Source organism: Capricornis sumatraensis, chromosome 2 (assembly GCF_032405125.1).
Source record: "Capricornis sumatraensis isolate serow.1 chromosome 2, serow.2, whole genome shotgun sequence".
NCBI classification, from domain to species: domain Eukaryota; kingdom Metazoa; phylum Chordata; class Mammalia; order Artiodactyla; family Bovidae; genus Capricornis; species Capricornis sumatraensis.
In genome coordinates, this window is record NC_091070.1 from 16,839,716 (window position 1) to 16,860,309 (window position 20,594).

Consider the following 20,594-nt stretch of genomic DNA (forward strand, 5'->3'; position numbering starts at 1 on the left):
AACCCCACTGGTTTCAACTTTGACATATATCCAGGATCCGACACCACTTTCCACTTCTGTTGCCGTCACCCTGGTCCAAGCCATCTCATCTGAATTATTATCATCTAGTTGATCCCCAGAGCCTCCTAAGCCATCTCTCTGTTTCAACCCTTGCTCGCCACCCCTAGTTTATTCCCCACCCAGTAAAGAACGAGCCTTTTAAAACTAAGGTCACGTTTGCACATAGCCTCCCAATGGGTCCTCGTTTATCTCAGAGTGAAGGCCAATATTTTCACAGTTATCACAGTATATTGGCCTTCCATTCCTTCCTAAGTTATTACATCTGTCTCCCCTTTGCATGATTGTTAGCTCCACTTGGGCAGAGGATTTTGTTGGTTGTCACCACTCAGCCCATATTTGTTGAATGAATAAATGAATGAATGTAGAAAAAGGACCAGAGTGAGAAGAGGCTAGAGGATGCGGACCAGGCATGAGGTATTGGAATTGCCCAGGTGAAAAATTATGAGATGCAGAGTCAGGAAAACATAATGGGAACAATATGGCAGAATGCGGTTTAGAGTCATTTTTTCCCAAAATTTACCAGCCATAGGGACCACATGTGGAGGATAAGAAGATGGGCAGGGGTCAAAGAAGCTCTCCAGCTTCTGGACTGAACAAGAAGATAGGTGGCAGAGAGGTAAGGCAGAGGGCAGTCATAGACTCTGGGTTTGAAAATGTTGAGTTTAGGAAATGGTCACTAAGAATAACTATAACCAAGCCCTTCTTTTTGGAAGCTGTGCTGTGCTTAGTTGCTCAGTCATGTCCAACTCTCTGCGACCACATGGACTGTAGCCCACCAGGCTCCTCTGTCCATGGGGATTCTCCAGGCAAGAATACTGGAGTGGGTTGCCATGCCCTGCTCCAGGGGATCTTCCCAACCCAGGGATTGAAGCCAGGTCTCTTGCATTGCATGCAGATTCTTTACTGTCTGAGCCACCAGGGAAGCCCAAGAATACTGGAGTAGGTAACCCATCCCTTCTCCAGGGGATCTTCCCAACCCAGGAATCAAACCAGGGTCTCCTGCATTGCAGGCAGATTCTTTACCAGCTGAGCTACCAGGAAATACACCATGTATATCTTAACTGAAAATATACATGGTTTGTACTATTGTTATTTAGTCCCTCTAAGTTAAAATATCAATTGTGCCAGTGTAGTGATCATTATTCGGAGAAGGCAATGACACCCCATTCCAGTACTCTTACCTGGAAAATCCCATGGATGGAGGAGCCTTGTAGGCTGCAGTCCATGGGGTCGTGAAGAGTTGGACACGACTGAGCAACATCGCTTTCACTTTTCACTTTCATGCACTGGAGAAGGCAATGGCAACCCACTTCAGTGTTCTTGCCTGGAAAATCCCATGGATGGAGGAGCCTGGTAGGCTGTAGTCCATGGGGTTGCTAAGAGTCGGACACGACTGAGCAACTTCACTTTCACTTTTTACTTTCATGCATTGGAGAAGGAAATGGCAACCCACTCCAGTGTTCTTGCCTGGAGAATCCCAGGGGCGGTGGAGCCTGGTGGGCTACCATCTATGGGGTCGCACAGAGTCGGACACGACTGAAGTAACTTAGCAGCAGCAGCAGCAGCAGCAGTGATCATTATTGGTTAGGAAGCAGCTAATGTATATGCAATGGTCCAGTTGTGCTTATTAGATGATATGATTTTTAAATATTTTTTTCATGTTATACAAATAGTGTATATTCATTGCCAAATGATCACAGGAAGTTAAATGTTTCTCTCTCCAAGAGGCGGTAAACTATCCAAACTATTGGTAAAACTTGGCAATAGCAAATTCTTTCATTTATATTAATTTGGCAAATCACTGATTTTTATGTTTAATAATTTACAAATGTCTTACTGATTCAAAGCCAGAATCTTCTAATTGACCTGAGAACCTAGCCTTCTTTCAGTGGCATTTCCCTCAAAATGGCATGCAGTTGCCATTTCCTCCTACCTTTCATTCTAGTGTTGGCATGAAGTTGCCCTCAGAGAGCTTGTGTTGTGTGTCTGCCAGCTGCCAGCCAGCTCCAAGTGGAGGCTGTGGTCAAGTCTACCAACTAGAATCCATTGGCTGCAGAAGAGCTGGGATTTCCTGAAGCAGAGAATTCCAAGCAAGCTTCAAGATGAAAATGGGAAGAAAGCAAAGTCTCTCCCACCAGCATTTGTACTAGAGAAGCAATCAAGAGTGGAAATCTGTAGAGAAAAAAGAAATTCATTTAAAATTTCTAGGAAAGGATGAATCTGCTTAACAGGCAGAGAAGTCAGTCTCTTGTGCAGGTCTTCTTATCTTTGAGGAAGGACCTGAAGTGTGTTTGCATTAGAAGACTTGGAATCTTAGTAACTGAGAGCCATTCTTAACCTTGATGAGCCTCAGTTTCCTCACCTACAAAATGGGAGAATTACACCAACTGTCAAGATTGGTGCGCGATGTAATGACTACACATATGAATGTTTCATAAACTCGAAGTGTCTTATACCTGCTACCTGAATTACCTCCTGGTTCAAATGCAGTGCACTTTGATATTCATGGGAATAAAACAGCTCTATGCAGCCTTTTCTAACATTGCTCCCTCATTCTCCCATACCTTCATCCCAGTCCCTTATTGTCTTTTTTCTTCATAGACGTTATCATGACCTGAAAATGTACTTATTTATTCTCTCTTCCCCTGCTATACGTCCTCCTCTATGAGAGTAAGGCTATGCTGTTTTATTCACCACAGACTCTCCAAGCATCCAGAAGAAGTCTTGATGTACAGTAGATGCTTAAAAAGCAGGGGTGAGAATGTTGAAAGATAAATGCATGACCCAACTCTTCCTGGAGCAGGACTGCATAGTGGTCAAACAGCACATTCTCAAACTTCATTTTGCTTGTTTCAAAGGCAGGTGCCCTAACACAGTACCAAGGACTTCTGATTAAGCAGGACTGGTGGGCCTACTGGATCTGCTATTTTTAACAAGTCTCCAGGGTGATTCTATTGCAGAAAGTCATTCTAAATCAAGATAAATCTTATTCTGACTCCAGCCTGACACTAACTGTATGACCTCAGGGAGGTAACATCTTAATTCCTCTGAGCCTGTTTCCTTTATCTGTAAAATAGGACTGCCAGCATTCCCACGGAGCTGTTAGGAGAATTAAATCAGGTGATGGGTGTAAAGTTATTGGCGCAATGCTAGTTATGCAACTGGCTGCCACAATCATTATTATGGATTATTTTATTTTTATGTCCTGGCAGGACAAGAACTTTCTCTTGGGAGGCCTGCTCTTGGGAATGTCTTCAAACTGTGGTTGGGACCAGCGGCATCACCTGGGAGCTGGCTGGGGATATAGAATCAATCGCTGCCCCACGCCAGACCCGCTGACTTAGAATCTACATTTTAACAGGATTCAAGCTGATTCATCTGCATGGTCAAGTTTGAGAGGAACAGCTCAAAGTCACAGGTGCTGTTTTCTCCCATCTCTGTTTTCAGAGTGCACAGGAGGTGGGTGAGCGCCCGGAATCCCAGAGTCTGAATCCTTCCTCTAAGTGGAGAGGAGAGATCCCCAGCTCCCTGGAGGTGCACCTCCAGCTGAGAGCCTCCGGAGGAGGAACTCTCTGGCGGAACCCTGACTACGGCATCTGTGGAGCCAAGAGATGGATCCAAACTCCAGCTTGCTTTTGGGTCCAGCCCAGTATCTGACAGAACCTTGTATGGAAGGTGGAAGAAGCCTGTCCCCCAGAGAGCAGAGCAGATGCTCCCCCTTTGCCTGGAGTCAGGTCCCCAGCTCCAGCCTCTCCGACCCTGACTGCTTTGGGGATGAGCACATCCAGGCTAAGAGGGCCAGAGTAGAGACCATCGTCCGAAGCATGTTCCTCTCCCCAACCTCTCTGGGGCCAGGCAGGGCCCCCGCTGGGGACAGCCCAAGCCGCCCAGAGAAGGCCCGAGGGCGGAAGAGGAAGCAGAGCCTTCCCATGCAGCAAGACCCCCTGGAGGGAGGCCCCGCAGGGAACCGGGGCAGCGGCAGGAAGGGGGGCCCTCGGGTGAGAGGACAGCTCCACCTGCTGAGGCAGCAGATGAGACACCTGCAGGAGCGTATCCTGCAGGCCGTGGAGCCCAGGGCCGCAGCTCAGGGCCCTCCAACAGCAGGCCAGAGGAACGGCTCTGGGTCTGGGCCCTGGGGGGTGGACAGCGACCACTGCCAGGGGTCCATCAGGGACTTCTCCAGGGTGGAGAAACACAGAGCGTCTGAGGTCCAGTACCTGTCTGAGGGGCCCAGGTTTCTTCCCTCTGAAGCACGGGCCTTGCTGGAGAGTCTGAAGAAAGAACTGACGGGGGCCATATCCCAGGCTGTGGACTCGGTGTTACAAAAGGTACTGGTGGATCCATCGGGGCACCTGACTCAGCTGGGCGGGAGATTCCAGGAGCCGGTGCCAGATGGGAGAAGCGAGCCCTTGCCTCCCGAGGGCAGTGCCCGTAAAGATCCACTTCCTCTGGCGGCCTTGCCCAGGCGGGCCCAGCCACCAGCGGGGGCTCCGCTGGGAAGCTTATCGCTGGCCAAACCTCTAGATTCTCCCAGGTACCCCGTCTCTCTGAGAATGATCCCCAAACCCTATCAGGCTTCCCCAGCAGACTGTCCCTTGGTGGTTGCACCTGCCCACATCCAGGAGGAGCAGATTCTCAGCCAGCTACTGGGCCATGGGCCCGGTGGCCGCTGGAGGGGTGGTCTTCCTCAGGACCCGTCTGCCCCGAGCCAGCCCTCCTCCGAGGTGGCCCTGCGACCTTGGGGAGCTGCCAAACTGCGACCTCTGGCCTTGAGCCAGCAGCAGTGCCCCTGGTCCTTCACGTCCACCTGTTTGGAAAGACTGCCCCTCGTTCCCCCGATGAAAATGGAGCCGGGTGGCCGGCAGGCCGTCATGGACACGCTTCCTTTCTCTGCGGCCCACATATCCTTTTCGGGCAATCGGGGTTCTCGTTTGTCCCAGCCCAGGGAGACAGGAACTCTGGACGCGGAGGGGAGGTTAGGGACAAATAACTGCTTGGCACAGGGAACTGCTCTGCTCTTCCAGAGGAGAGGGGGTCTTCTCAATGTTCATTCTGGGGCTTCCTTCCCCTGTGGCTCATAGCTAGTAGGTTCCTGAGAAAGTGGTGACCAGTTCTGAGATCTAAGGGTCTGGGAGAGTTCCTTTACCTTCTTCTGTAACATAGACTCTACCACTACTGACTTAGTCCTTTGGGTCTGGAAAGGGTTTGTTTATTTCTAAACCCAAATGGGCTCCCAAAATATGACAAAAACACGCTGTGGAAGGAGGAACCCCATCACTGAGACGTCAGCTGCTCATACCCCTCGGCCGAACAGGCCAAAGGAATGGCCTTAACTGAGGCATGGCTCCTGGAACCTCTTGTCTCTTCAGGCAAAAAGAGACATCTGCTTAATTGAGGCATCTCATTAAATTGCATCTCCTGGGTTCTGTGGAGTCACACAAGCAGGGTGAATAGTCCTGCCCCTTCTACCTGCACCAACTAGATAACTCATGGGCAATACACAAGGGGCCAGAAACTTGCGGGGCTGGTGGGAAAGGGGAGATTTTCTCCAGGGACGAGACCTGAGGCGAGGTGAAAGGGGTAAGAAGACTTCAGTTTAAGGACTAGCTTCTAAGCTCCAGCTGAGGAGAGAGCTGGGAGCTGTGTGTGTGTGGAGCAGGGTGGGGGGCCCCCACCAGGCAGGCTGTGGGGCCCAGGCTGGTCTGCAGGGGGTCTGAATCTTACTGCATCACCTTTGCAAGCCGTAGAGAGATCCCACTCAGAAACAGGCATTTCTCCAGAGTAACACTCCCTCAGGAATGTAAAAGTTTTTGAAGCAAGAGAAGTAGTTGCTTGGGTAAACACTGTGTTAATTCTATTTCTGTGGGACTGCTCAGAGCCTTTTTAACATGAAGTCCGATGAAAAACGCTAAGAGGAGAATGTATACAGTCCCACATGCGTAAAACCAAAGAACCCTCTTTCAACCAGCATCTTGTGAGATAAAAGCTCCTGAGAACATATTTTGGATGTGGCTTTTTTAGTGAGCCAAGCTCACGCTGCTGCTTCCCAGGGACAGCCTTAAATTGCATCTCCTGGGTTCTGTGGAGTCACACAAGCAGGGGTGAATAGTCCTGCCTCTTCTACCTGGCAAGCTGTGGCAAAGGCGGCAGGAATGGGGTGGAACCAGCTCAGGGCCACACCAGGCTGGCTCTTGTGTCCTAAGTGCTATGAGCGCCACCTGCTGGTCACAAGTGTTGGCAACACTGCCCAAGCTTGGACACCCCTGGGTTCTTTTCCTGGCAGGCAGAGAGCAACAGCCACAAACAAACCCAGAGCTGAGAGCATCTCGACAGCCACCAGCACACCTTTCCGGCAGTAGACACAGAGATATCACCATAGACAGATTTTCTTGTCAGATGAAAGCCCTCTGTAAGAGAAGCTATCTGTCCGGGTCTTTGATAAGAGGCCACTGGTTAAGTCTCCCTGTCAGAGTCAGGTTGTGGAAGAACCTCAGGAACTCAGTTCCCAAAGATTCTCCGCTGACCTTCCCCTGGGAAGGGTATTCTGCTGTTTCAGAAAAGCACCTCCTGTATGCCTGCCCCTGCCTCGTGAAATGAGGCTTGGGCTCTGAGAACTTCAGGAGGTTTTCAGGGGCCACTCACAGGGCCTGGCTGCCCCGGTCATGTAGTTGACTACCTTTGGAACGATTTGGGGCCCCCAGGCAGCATCCTGGCCCCAATTATTCCCTCATTCTAGAATTATCAATTTGTTCTTCTGGGCCTTGAAAACCCGGAAGAGCAAGATGCTTAAGTATAAATGAACTTTCCCCTCACATGACACCCCTGTGAACAGGTGGAGCAGGTATGATGACGAGACAATGAGGAGTGACCGCACGCCTCCTGCGCAGCAGGCATTGGGACTGACAGTGCCCCTCTGCACTGCCACCTAGACACAGTTCTGGAACTCAGAACGCTCTGAAAACCTCTATGATTTCTTTCTCCTAAGGTTGATGGGAGATTCTCTTGGTTGCAAAACCTGACCTGTGCTGTGGGCTAAGTCGCTTCAGTCGTGTCCGACTCCTTGCAACCCCACGGACTGTAGCCCGCCAGGCTCCTCTGTCCATGGGGACTCTCCAGGCAAGAATACTGGAATGAGTTGCCATGCCCTCCTCCAGGGGATCTTCCTGACCCAGGGATGGAACCCACATCTCCTGTGTCTCCTGCATTGGCAGGCAGGCTCTTTACCACCAGCAGCACCTGGGAAGCCCTACCTGTGCTGATAGGAGGCCTCTTATAGACTATCTCAGTTAGCACAATTAGTCATTGATTTTGTTGTGGGAACTTTATGAACTATCTGATTAGACAGCTGCCACAGACCCTGCTGTGGGCAGTAACTAACACATCGTACACGCACCATATTGCCTTGATACAATAAATTCTGAAACCTGGCATCCATTCGGCCCACTGTTTCAGATAAGGGGTTGTGAGCCCGAGTTACCTTACCATCCTCCAATATCCACTCTAGATCAGTATCTGAGAGGGACAGAGAAGCGGACTAACTTGCTCAGAGTCAAAGACAGACACACGCAGAGCCAGGGTTCAAAGCCAGCATCTGACTGCCCAGCACAAGTTTCAACCACTACACTCCGCAGTTTAGAAATGGGGCCCAGAGAAGGTAAGCGGCTTGCCCAGGGTCACACAGGGACTAGGTGGCAAAATCTATTATCTGAAGCTCGGTGTTTGAACTCCCAATCCAGGATTCTTTCCACAGCACTTATAAAGGATAAGAAGTAGGGCTAATGAGGCAGGGGGCAGGGGCCTCCTGGACAGTGGCCTGGGTGCCTGGGCCAGCTACAGTTGTGATCAGTTGTCTGGTTTCCTTCGGGTAAACTGACCTGTCCTACTGAGAAGCCTTCATTGTCCTAAAGCTACAGCTCTCAGCCTCAGCTCCAAGGTTACCCTGTGTGTTTCCCACGCAGCCCTAGGATTGTTCCTGGGAATGCTAAGTGTTCTAGCATAAGAATCTTTATTTCCCTACCACCCTGGTGCTAGGTTTTCAGGCCACAACCGCCTGCTCTCATTAAAGGGGAAGGGATCTGTTCCCAGAGTGAGAGGCATGGGTTGGAATAGAACTGCCATAGTTAATCATGGGTTAAAGTTGACAATTCACTCACGTATTCCTTCATTCACCAAACATTTATTGAGCACCTACTCTGCTCCTAGCACCGGGCTAGGCACGTGGAATAAAAAGATGAAAGGGTAAGGCCCTTGCTCTCAAGGAGCTCACAGTCTAAATGGGGAGACAAACATGCAATAAAAATCCCAATCACGTCATTCTTACAAAAAACAGCTTATACAAAGAACGTTGGTACCCCAGGGTAAGGAAGGCCTAATTCGGCAAGGAAGGGTTTCACAGCAGAGGGGGCATCTGAGTTGAGGTCGGGAGGGTGAGGGGGAACTTCTGCCAGGCAAACGGAGAGAAGTGCAGCCCAGCAATTCGAGCTTCTTGAGCCAAAGCGAACCATGATCTGGTACTCAGTCAGGTTAGGTGCTCGTTGGCATCACCACCACAAACGCAATGATGGGGGCCAGAAAGCTGACTCCTCTCATTTTACGGACGAGGAAACTGAGACAGAGAGGAGAAGTCAGTCTCTACTCGGGGTTTTGAAATAGTTTATCTGGGGGGCAGCTGCCATCTCTTCCCACCCTATTGTGAAAGCGCGCACACACTCACTGAGTACAACAAATTGTATCTGCTATCACATATGCAACAGATCTTTAACACATCAAAATGTTTTTTAAACTCTGCAACTTCACTGTACATAGATGGTATTCAGCATCTGGAAAGAAAGAAGTTTATCTGATCATACTTGCTAGAGACAGAAAAATGAAGCAAATACATCATTCAACCAGAAAAAAATTAAATAGAAACCATAAGGAACAGGGCAATTTACCATTTGGATAATTTGACAGAATCATTTGATAAACTAGTCTTAGTTTTCCTTGACCCTGGGCTAAATCCAGGAAGGCCTCAATCCTGGTCACTTGAAGAAGGCCAAACTAATGTTTTTCTTCACACGCTACCCCAGCTCCAACCTCCTGAAGGCTTACTTCCCTGACGTTCAGGTAAAGTCCTTCAACTGAGTTTCAGTCTCTGCAAAACTCCCAAGTGGCCGCAGGTGTTTCCCACGTTGAGTCAAATCCTAGGTCAACATCTGTGCACTTTAGCTCTTCTTGTTGTGGCATTTTCGTCCTGGGCTGAGAAACTGAATAAACAGGGGTAACTTTGGGGATAGGAAGGTTGGGTCTCTGGATTTAAGCTTCTGAGCTATAGTTAAGACCCAGAGACACTTGGGGAGGGAGGGGGGGTTACAGAACCAAGAGTAAACAGCATCTTTAGCCCAGTGTGCTCTCTTTGCTGGGGCCACTATAAAAAAGAATATATCAAGAGTTGGACACTGCGGCTGTTAAATTGACCTTTGAACTTTGGTGTTTCAAAACTGAGTGAAGGAGCATACAAATCAATGTGACAATGAGACAAATCAAGCTCTGATGGTTGGAACCAGGCCTTGCGTGTTTCCATAGTTTCAGAGGGCCACCTTTACCCTGGGTGTTGGGTGAGGGGCTGTTAATACTTTGTATCCTTTGTATCTCAACATTTTTTTTTTTTGAGCTATTTCCCTCATACCCAATCGCTTGCTTCATTCCTGAACCAAGTTCTCATTTGTGATTCATTCTGCAACTCTGAGTTGCCAATACACAGTCCTCCAATCTATACCATTATCCCTTCCCTTGGCTCTTTACCTGGCAGAGGGCACTGGGGCTATGATGCAATCTACCTGGGTGCTGCAGACACTGGGACCACACTGATCTTGACCTTGAGCCCTCCCAAAGTCACACTTAAGGAATGAAAAACCTTTATAAGTCTAGGCTATAAAATACATTTGTTTTCTACTGGGCATTACAGCTAATTCAGATTTTTCCACGTATAACTGTATAGGCTTAGAAAATAGCCGTGACTTCTTTTTTAAAGAAAGCCCTGTTTAGTGTGAATTGAAGCCACTCTTGCTAACCCCCGTGCTGAACTGGAAGCTGACAGTTCTGACTCTGAGCACCTCGTGGTAAACGTTTGACTTCATGGATCCTGTTGTTTGCACAGTTCAACCGCTGCATCACCTCCCAGATGATCAAGTGGTTCAGCAACTTCCGTGAGTTTTATTACATACAGATGGAGAAATTTGCCCGGCAAGCGATTTCAGATGGTGTCACAAATCCCAAAATGCTGGTGGTTCTCCGTGACTCAGAACTTTTTCGAGCTCTCAATATGCACTATAACAAGGGAAACGACTTTGAGGTAAGACCATGCACTCGAGTCCCAGGAGGTCTGATGAGTGCCTTCCCTTTGTGATTGGAGTTTTAGAAAAGATCCCCTTCCATGTCTGTCCTTACGTCACTGAGAGCAGGGCAGCCTCGGACCCATCTCTGTACCATCCACAAAGGTGACAGCCTCCGTATCTTCTCGTAGGCAACAGGTAGATGCCAAACTGAATCTCCAGCCAGTCTTTATTCAGAAACATGGGCAGAGGTCTGGTGTTATGCCATTTTAGACAATACTCTGTAATGACCGGGTTTTATACCCTGAAAGCCTTCTTGCCTTTGCACCAGGAGGCCCAGGGTAAATGCCGGGCTCTGGCTGCAGCACTAGTTCTTGGCCAAGGTTTTCTTTACACCAGTTTCTGTTCATCATTTGGTTCTTTTCTTTATTCTCCCTTGAACAGTTTTATCTGTGGGCCTTCCATGGCAAATCATCTCAAATCCTTTCTGGAAGTAATACACAATACTTAAGCTGCTCAGTCCTTTGGGGATCCCTGTGAAGGCACACTGGTGGCACCTTAGAGGTAAAGCATCGGTGAAGGGTGAGCAAGTGGCCCAAGTGTCATCAGTGAGAGCTTGCAATCTTCCTTGTGTGTGGCCAACAGCTCTGTTCAGCTGGCATCTTGTTCTGCAGGTGCCCGGTGTGTCTGGTCACTGAGCACACTGCCCTCTTCTCGCATTTCTCACTTGACTGTGTGGTCACAAAGAGCAGTGTATGGACACCTCCAAGAAAGCAGAGAACTGCTGGCATCTGCTGTTCAGATGCCCCATCGAAATATGTTTAGAAACTTAAGCCTACCTGTGGGGAAAATGGACCATGCCTCCTTTGAGAGGCTCGTGGGGGTCCAGGCATGTGGGTTGGGGGCAGCACTGTGTCTTTCTATGTGGGGGTGGTCATCTGGCAGGCAGTGGGGGCAAGCCCCCAGCCAGGCTGGATCTGGAGGCCCTGTGGGATGTCCCATCATTAATGTTGCCAGTTTGGGTGAGGTCCTGGAACATAGTCTTGAGCCCTCTCCACCCCCAAGCCAAAGGTTGGCTTTGGAAGCAGGAATGATTCCAAGTCCTTTGAATCCAATCCCCAAAAAAGGAGGAATGAGGTACGACAGTCATAAGCTTGGGGGTGGTTCTTTCCATGTGAGGCACTAAGGAAAAGAATACTAAAAACCTCTTTTGAACCACAGATTTCATTTCAACCAGAGTCAGCATTTTCCACTTGCTAAAAATGTCACCCATTAACGGAATCAGCTATGCCTACAGAAGGAGTGTCCCTAATCCATTTTTTCCCCAGGGCTGTCTCATCAGGATCATCATTTTAAGGTCTATATTTGATGAGGGAGCAAGGGATTCCTGGGGCTGCAAAAGCCAGGGGCCAGTAGAGTGGGGGTGCTCCGATCAGCCTGCAACCCAAGGAAATGGCAGCATCAGGCAGTGAGGTCTGGATGGCGCCAGGCTTCACAGCCTCACGTTTTTTCTTTCTCGTGGGTCTCTTTGGGAATGCAGGTCCCAGACTGCTTCTTGGAAATCGCCAGCTTGACTTTACAGGAGTTCTTCAGGGCTGTCTCCGCAGGCAAAGACGCAGATCCTTCCTGGAAGAAACCCATTTATAAAATTATTTCGAAACTGGACAGTGACATCCCAGAGATATTCAAATCTTCCAGCTATCCCCAGGAACTGTTTCAGAATTAAGATCCCACAAAGTGAGGAGTGACTTGTCTGGCTTTCCTTGGTTTGGTTCTCAAATGGCAATCAGTACAGCTGTAGTCATATAAAGAGGGCATAAGGAGAAATCCCTCAAATAGGTACTACGACCATTTTTGATCATTTATTTCCTCTTCCAGAATAACCAGAGGTTTAACATTAACTATAAAATACTGTAAAAGGAACACAACGGTTTGGAACCAGAAGACTCTCCACTCCACTGTTTCCAGGCATCATGACCCTGGGAACCTGCAGTTATCTCTGCATCTGTAAAACGAGGTTGCAAGGATAAAGAGATATGTCTGAGAGTACTCTGTGAAATGTTTATTACTCACTACACAAATGTTCTTTCCCCCCCCCTTCAGTTTTCAGATAAAGTTATCTTATTTGGAGTCTTTTTTTACAAACTGCTGTTTTTAGTTATCTATTTATCAAGTTTCACTGATTTGCAAGACACTTTCAAATACATTCAGTTCAGTTCAGTTCAGTCGCTCAGTCGTGTCCAACTCTTTGCGACCCCATGAATTCGCAGAACACAAGGCCTCCCTGTCCATCACCAACTCCCAGAGTTCACTCAGACTCACGTCCATCGAGTCAGTGATGGCATCCAGCCATCTCATCCTCTGTCATCCACTTCTCCTCCTGCCCTCAATCCCTCCCAGCATCAGAGTCTTTTCCAATGAGTCAACTCTTCGCATGAGGTGGCCAAAGTACATTACCTTTAAGCTATTTATCCTGAAAAGTAGATATTATCTTCATTTAAAAAATAGCCAAATAGAATCTTAGAACTGTGAGGTAAGTTGCCAAAGGCTATGAGGCCGGGGCATTTGGGTTGGGAGGGGTGGTCAGGAGCATGGAGGCACCCACGACCTTCTGATGCCAGGCTGCACGGGGACCACCTCATGCTGCCGCCCATGCTCTCAAACAGGCCACTGTCCCCGGTGAGCATCCAGCACGGATGCGCCACTGTCTTCTGACAACCCCTGCCTGACACTTAGGAGTGCTTTGTCACCCGGATGTCCACCGATCCTTTCAGCAAAGCCAACACAAACTTTCTGCAGGATTTGAGTGTTGTTATACATTCACAGTCATCTGGTGGAAGTTCATCAGCAGTTAAATAACCCAAACTGTCTCTAGTTGACCAATGTAATGAATGCCCCAAGCTCCTATGTGCTGAAGAAACTGAACTTCAGGCCATGAAAGCTAGAAAGGGCCTGAGGGGCTCATCTGGCCCAGCTTGCTTAAATGAGGAAGGAGGAAACTGCAACTCAGATGGGAGGTTTGTGCACAGCCTCACAGATGATGAGTGGTGTAACTGAGACAAATACAGCATCACACAGAAATGGAAACTCCCCTGCTCCATAAGGACCTTACAGCCCATGGTCAATCTTTCACAGATAGGAATTCAGGAAATCAACTTTTTTTTCTTTCCCCCCTGCTGGTCCAACACAAATGGTGACTTGCTCTGAGCATATAAGCAAGACCTCTGGAATGCTGGGTAATTGCAGCATCCCAGCTAGTCAGAAAATCAAGTCTTTGAAAGCATGCCGAAAGTGCACAGGCCAGGGAGGGCATCACTCAGAGCTCGTTCTGACTAAGGAGTGTCTGTGATTTCATTAGCTTACTGCTTTCTCCTCTACAGAAATGACTATACCAACTACCCTGCTTCCTTTCGAGGTCAGCTGGATCAGATAGGATGAAGTTCCTAAATTATTGCTAGATGTATCAACACAGAAAGGTAGGAAAGGTGACTTTCTTTTTAATTTTCTCTTATTCCAAACAGCCAAGAGGAAAAGCAAAATTAAAAAAAGAAAGAAAGAAAGAAAAAGACAAATATTCAGTCCGAACCAGTCTTTTGGGGTTGTTTCAAGGTTATTTGTAAGTGTCCCTCAGTACATCCAACTGCACTCAGATGATCTTTGCCCTACTTTCTCCCACAATGTTCCCTTTACAAAAATGAAAGACTCTGCCAAATCTAAGTTTTAAAAGTAAGCAAGCACTGAGTATCCTGAGCAAAGGCAATCAGTTATCTGTGTTTGGAGACAGGAGAACCTGCTGTCCAGAGTGACATTACATAGTTATTTAAGACATTTAGGGGAAGCAATTCCAAGTTCACATGATTGTCCAATGTGGAACAGCCACTTTCTGCCCCAAACCTGAAATTCATTAGTATGTGTTTTAAACACTAAGCCAAGCCACCTCCAGGGCAGTGAACCTTGAAATGCACAAGTTCAAATTGAAAACACTTGTGTACCGCAATCTTTCCAGGAAGTGTTCTCTAACCACTGAGCTAAACACACAAGAATGTATAAATACATGTTCTCTGCCAACAGAAGAATTTTCTATTTTATTTTTCTGTTTCTACCAAGAATGGAGGGAACACATTTGGAGTGTAAGCTGAGCTGGTTATTGTGTTCTTTTAGCAGTCATAATATTGCCAAAGGTCAATTGTTTATTCACCTTTTTCTTCCCATTAAGGTGCATATGGGTACTATTCTCTCCCAAATTAAACATGCCCAGTGTCTAGTCAAATACTGCATAATCCTTCGTTGATGGACAGTAGGGGCTGGACTGTGGTTTAAGATGATGGTACTACTGAGGGGTTAATGTCCAATTATAGGTTAAAAGCAGGCAGTTAATTGGCATTCCATGCAGAAAGAGGTTCATTAGGACCCTTTATTTCAAACATGGTTGCATTTAGTATACACAGCTCCAGACCAGATTCATACAGTAAAAGGCCAAAGGCATCTCCTAGGTACATAAGAGACACCTGAACCATTTTCTTTCCATCAGAGAAAGTGCACACTGGCAGAGACAGCACACCACTTTTTAATAAAGCTGCATCCCCCCAGACCCATGGAGGCACATGGGTCTACTTTTTAAAACGTGTCTTTGTTTTCAATGATGTAGAATCTTAAGAGAAATTAATAATTTAAAATAAGGCTTCCATAATTTTACATGTGCCTTTAAGAAAACACATCTTTTAAAGTCAAATCCTTCAAAAATTTGCTGAAATTTTGGTGACCGGTTTCCCGGATGAAATGTCATCCTAAATTGTTCATAATCTCTTTTTAAAAGTGAAGTATAGTTGATGTTTGTTAGTTTCTGGTGTACAGCAAAGTGTAAATGCTCATGAAAGTATAAAATTACTCCTAGTCAGAATTAAGTATATACAACACACACTGTAAGGAATGAGCTCTGGTTACCTATTTGAGATTACTGATAATGTGCGCCGTATCTCTGAGGTCAATCATGGTACTTATACTTAAAAAGATGTACTAAGTGCTCAGTTGTAGAATAAGATAATTCATGAAAAGGGCATTTTTAAAGGGTAGACAATTCCTACAGACCAGAAGGAGCGCTTTCAGATTATATAAACTTAAATAGTACAACCAAGTACCCAGGAGTTGATGCTCAATCATGTTGTTTTAGAAAATCAGATGTGAGGCCCCAGAGAAGGAAGGGAATGTCTGATGAAACGCTGAGGACAGGTACAGATAATGAAAACAATACAGGAACACCCACCCACCCACCTCCAAACTCCACCAATTTCACGTGTTCATACATTCCCTGAGGAATCTGCCTTCACTTTCACCAAGTCCCCTGGGGTTGTTTCTCACAATCTCATCCTTCATACTCATAAACTCTTGCTTTGCCACTTTGGAACTCTCCAGAGTCACCCCTTAAATGTCAGATCCGAGTTTTCCCTTCAGTTCAGTTCAGTCGCTCAGTCATGTCCAACTCTTTGTGACCCCATGAACTACAGCACGCCAGGCCTACCTATCACCAACTCCTGAAGCTTACTCAAACTCATGTCCATCAAGTCGATGATGCCATCCAGCCATCTCATCCTCTGTCGTCCCCTTCTCCTCCTGCCTTCAATCTTTCCCAGGGTCTTTTCAAATGAGTCACTTCTTTGCAGCAGGTGGCCAAACAATTGGAGTTTCAGCTTCAACATCAGTCCTTCCAATGACTATTCAGGGTTGATTTCCTTTAGGATGGACTGGTTGGATCTCCTTGCAGTCCAAGGGACTCTCAAGAGTCTTCTCCAACACCACAGTTTTCTTCAGCACTCAGCTTTCTTTATAGTCCAATTCTCACAGCCATACATGACAACTGGAAAAACAATAGCTTTGACTAGATGAATCTTTGTTGGCAAAGTAGTGTCTCTGCTTTTTAATATGCTGTCTAGGTTGGTCATAGCTTTTCTTTCAAGCAACAAGTGTCTTTTAATTTCATGGCTGCAGTCACGATCTGCAGTGATTTTGGAGCCCCCCCAAAATAAAATCTGACACTGCTTCCTCCACTGTTTCCCATCTATTTGCCATAAAGTGATGGGACCAGATGCCACAATCTTAGTTTTCTGAATGTTGTGCTTTAAGTCAACATTTTTACTCTCCTCTTTCACTTTCATTAAGAGACTCTTTAGTTCTTCATAAGGGTGGTGTCATCTGCATATCTGAGGTTACTGATATTTCTCCTGGTAATTTTGATTCCAGCTTGTGCTTCATCCAGCCCGGCCATTTCTCATGATGTACTTTGCATATAAGTTAAATAAGCAGGGTGACAATATACAGCCTTGACTGATTTGGAACCAGTCTGTTGTTCCATGTTCAGTTCTAACTGTTGCTTCTTGACCTGCATACAGATTTCTCAGGTGGCAGGTCAAGTGGTCTGGTATTCCCATCTCTCTAAGAATTCTCCACAGTTTGTTGTGATCCACACAGTCAAAGGCTTTGGCATAGTCAATAAAGCAGTAGCAGATGTTTTTCTGGAACTCTCTTGCTTTTTTGATGATCCAGTCGATGTTGGCAATTTGATCTCTGGTTCCTTGCTTTTCTAAAACCAGCTTGAACATCTGGAAGTTCACAGTTTATGTATTGTTGAAACCTGGCTTGGAGAACTTTGAGCTTTACTTTGCTATTATGTGAGATGAGTGCAACTGTGGGGCAGTTTGGGCATTTTTTGGCGTTGCCTTTCTTTGGGATTGGACTGACCTTTTCCAGGCCCGTGGCCACTGCTGAGTTTTCCAAATTTGCTGGCCTATTGAGTGCAGCATCATCTTTCAGGATTTGAAATAGCTCAAATGGAATTCCATCACCTCCACCAGCTTTGTTTGTAGTGATGCTTCCTAAGGCCCACTTGACTTTGCATTCCAGGATGTCTGGTTCTAGGGGGTGATCACACCATCTTGGTTCCCTGGGTCGTGAAGCTTTTTTGCGCAGCTCTTCTGTGTGTTCCTGCCACCTTTTCTCAGTATCTTCTGCTTCTGTTGGGTCCCTACCATTTCTGTCCTTTACTGTGCCCTCATATTGTTCTCCTCATATTTCTTCCACCCAGACTCCTATCTCCTTGATCACTGCTTCTCCTTACCTAAGGTTGAAAAGTAAACAAGCACTGGGTACCTTAGGCTAGAAAAGCAGTCTAAGGCCAGAATGTCTCATTTTCCTCCACTTTATTCTCAGTGATCTGATCTGCAGTCTCTCTACATTCACTTTCCCCCTCAACCAACACCTTTCCGAAGAAGAGTACTGTGGTTAGGGGCATGAGTTCTAGAGCGTCTTTTCTTTCTGGCTCATGCACCTACCAGCTATGATCTCTGCAAACTGTTTATTCCCTTGGCTTCAGCTTTCCCATTTGTAGAACAGAGATAATAAAACAGTAACTACCTCAATAAAACTGTTCTAAGTTTTAGGTAAAGTCATACACATGAAATTCTTGGCACACTCCGAGTGTTCAGTAGGTGCTCAGTAGCTACGTTCTTACTCAGCAGTCATAAACTGTTGGCAAAATCATGAATTTGTACTCCTACCAGTGAAAAATAATTATTTCTTAAGAATGGCACTGATGTGTGACATTACTGATACAAAACATATTCTAAATTTTCTTTTCACTACAACCATGCAGTAACGTGCACTGATTTAGGGGACGACAGCATAAAACAGCTTTAAAGTGCTATCTCCTGAGAGGTAAACAAAACCCAGCTTTAAAAAAAGCCTTGTACTGTGAACTTTATATGCATCCTCATTTACTTTTTGTAAAAACTGCATGTTGACGCGCTGCTTACTAGACATATGACATGATCACTGCTATCTGCTGCTGCTGCTGCTAAGTCGCTTCAGTCATGTCTGATTCTGTGCGACCCCATAGATGGCAGCCTGCCAGGCTCCCCCGTCCCTGGGATTCTCCAGGCAAGAACACTGGAGTGGGTTGTCTAGTTGGTTGCTAATACATCAACCAGCTTTTCTTTTTTATAGGCCGATACATTGTTTTTTGACATCCTTTTAACCATAAACTTTGTGACTGATGTACTGACAGCATTTCTAAAATTATCCTACTTGCTGTCTTTAGCAACTGCTTTTTAAAGCTGTATCATTGGACAGTTCTTGGCTTGAGTATTTTATGAATTAACTTCTGTACAGTTATTCAAAAGATCTTTGAATTGTTCCACTTGTTAAAGAGGCTGTCTCACTGCTTTCTTGATTGGGTGGGTGGGTTCAGGGAGCATTTAATGACATAACCCTAGCTTTCCTTTCTTAATATTTGAGAGGAAATTAGTATTTCTTAATATTTCCTCTCTTAATATTTAAAATCTACATTTACGCAAAGATAAGCTTGCTTTCTTATTGAAAATAACCTGAAGTCTCTTCTGGTTCTTTTCATTTTAGAGTCATTAAATTTGATTATTTTCTTTCTCTGCTCTTTTATGAATGTGGGTTGGTGCTTACTTTTTTCAGAATATTTAAGACTCTAGATGTTTTTTGCCTACTGGTTCTAAATAAGCTGACTTTTTCAAATCAAGCTTTTTGAGACAATTTGTTGTTGTTCAGTTGCTAAGTCATGTTCAACTCTTTGCGACCCCATGGACTGTAGCACACCAGGCTTCTCTGTCCTTCACTATCTCTTGGAGTCGCTCAAGTTCATGTCCATTGAGTCGGTGATGCTATCTAACCATCTCATCCTCTGTTGCCCTCTCCTCCTTTTGCTGTCAATCTTTCCCCAAATCAGGGTCTTTTCCAGAGTTAGTTAGAGTTTCGCATCAGGTGGCCAAAGTATTGGAACTTCAGCTTCAGCATCAGTCCTTCCAATGATTATTCTGGGCTCATTTCCTTTAGGATGGACTGCTTTAATCTCCTTACAGTCCAAGAGACTCTCGAGTCCTCTCCAGCACCAGGATTCAAAAGCATCAATTCTTCAGTGCTCAGCCATTTTTATGGTCCAACTCGCACATCTGCGACCACTGGAAGAACCACACCTTTGACTATATGGACCTTGTCTGCCAAGTGATGTCTCTGCTTTCTAACACACTGTCTAGGTTTGTCATAGTTTTCCTTCAAGAAGCAGGTGTCTTTTAATTTCATGTCACTGTCCACAGTGATTTTGGAGCCCTCTTTTTCCCCCAAAAGATCTGCCATTGCTTCCCCCTCTCCCTATCTGCTTGCCATGAAGTGCTGGGACTGGATGCCACGATCTTAGTTTCTTGAATGGTGAGTTTCAAGCCAGCTTTTTCACTCTCCTCTTTTACCATCCTCAAGAGGTTCCTTACTTCCTCTTCACTTTCTGCCATCAGACCTGCATATCTGAGTTTGTTGTTATTTCTCCTACCAATTGATTCCAGCTTTGGATTCATCCAGCCCAGCATTTCACATGATGTGCTCTGCATTTAAGTTAAATAAGCAGGGTGACAATATACAGCCTTGTTGCACTCCTTTCCCAATTTTGAACCAGTTATTCTATGTAAGGTTCTAACTGTTGCTTCTTGACCTACATACAGGTTTCTCAGGAGACAGGTAAGGTGGTCTCATATTCCCATCTCTTTTAAGAATTTTCCAGTTTATTGTGATCCACATGATCAAAGGCTTTAGCGTAGTCAATGAAGCAAAAGTAGGTATTTTTTTGGAATTCTCTTGCTTTCTCTATGACAATAGGATTATCAACTGGATGCTTTGCTGAACTCACAGTCTATCAAATCCCTAACAAATATCCTACAATTTTATAGGGCAGAATATATTCTTTATAAATACCCCAAAGCTGCTTTTATTCAAGATGAATATCTTGGTATTTAGAAACTTCATCCCTTATCATACATCCCATTACTTCATCAGGGCTGAGCTCACTGACTGAACCAACCAGAACAAACTCCAGAATTATTCTCTCCTATGGAACTCTTGCCAAAAAGAGTGTCAGAAATAAGAGTTTCTATGGAAGAGAATGGGGTGCAGAGCACACATGTAAACAGTTTTTGCTAGATTGTAGATTTATCTGCAAATCCTGGGAACAGAAAGCTTAACACTGGACTTACATTCCTAAACACCTTAGTTTTGCCATAGTGGATGCAAAGATAATTAAAATTCCCATACCATACCATGTAAATGGTAAATATGATTATGTATCATTCAGCTCTGGAGACACTAATTACCTAAACAATGAGAGGCAGAGTTTAATATGTTGACAACGCTCAGAACATGCTGTTAAGTGACAGT

At 45.9% G+C, this 20,594-nt stretch overlaps 1 protein-coding gene across 1 annotated transcript; it reads left to right on the plus strand.

Annotated features, from left to right (window-relative positions):
- Positions 1-3,671: 3,671 nt before the first annotated feature.
- On the plus strand, positions 3,672-12,099 carry PROX2 (prospero homeobox 2). The gene is made up of 4 exons (XM_068966751.1): positions 3,672-4,961; positions 9,058-9,165; positions 10,199-10,393; positions 11,914-12,099. Exons 1-4 carry the CDS (start codon positions 3,672-3,674, stop codon positions 12,097-12,099), a joined length of 1,779 nt encoding a protein of 592 aa, XP_068822852.1.
- Positions 12,100-20,594: the final 8,495 nt, after the last annotated feature.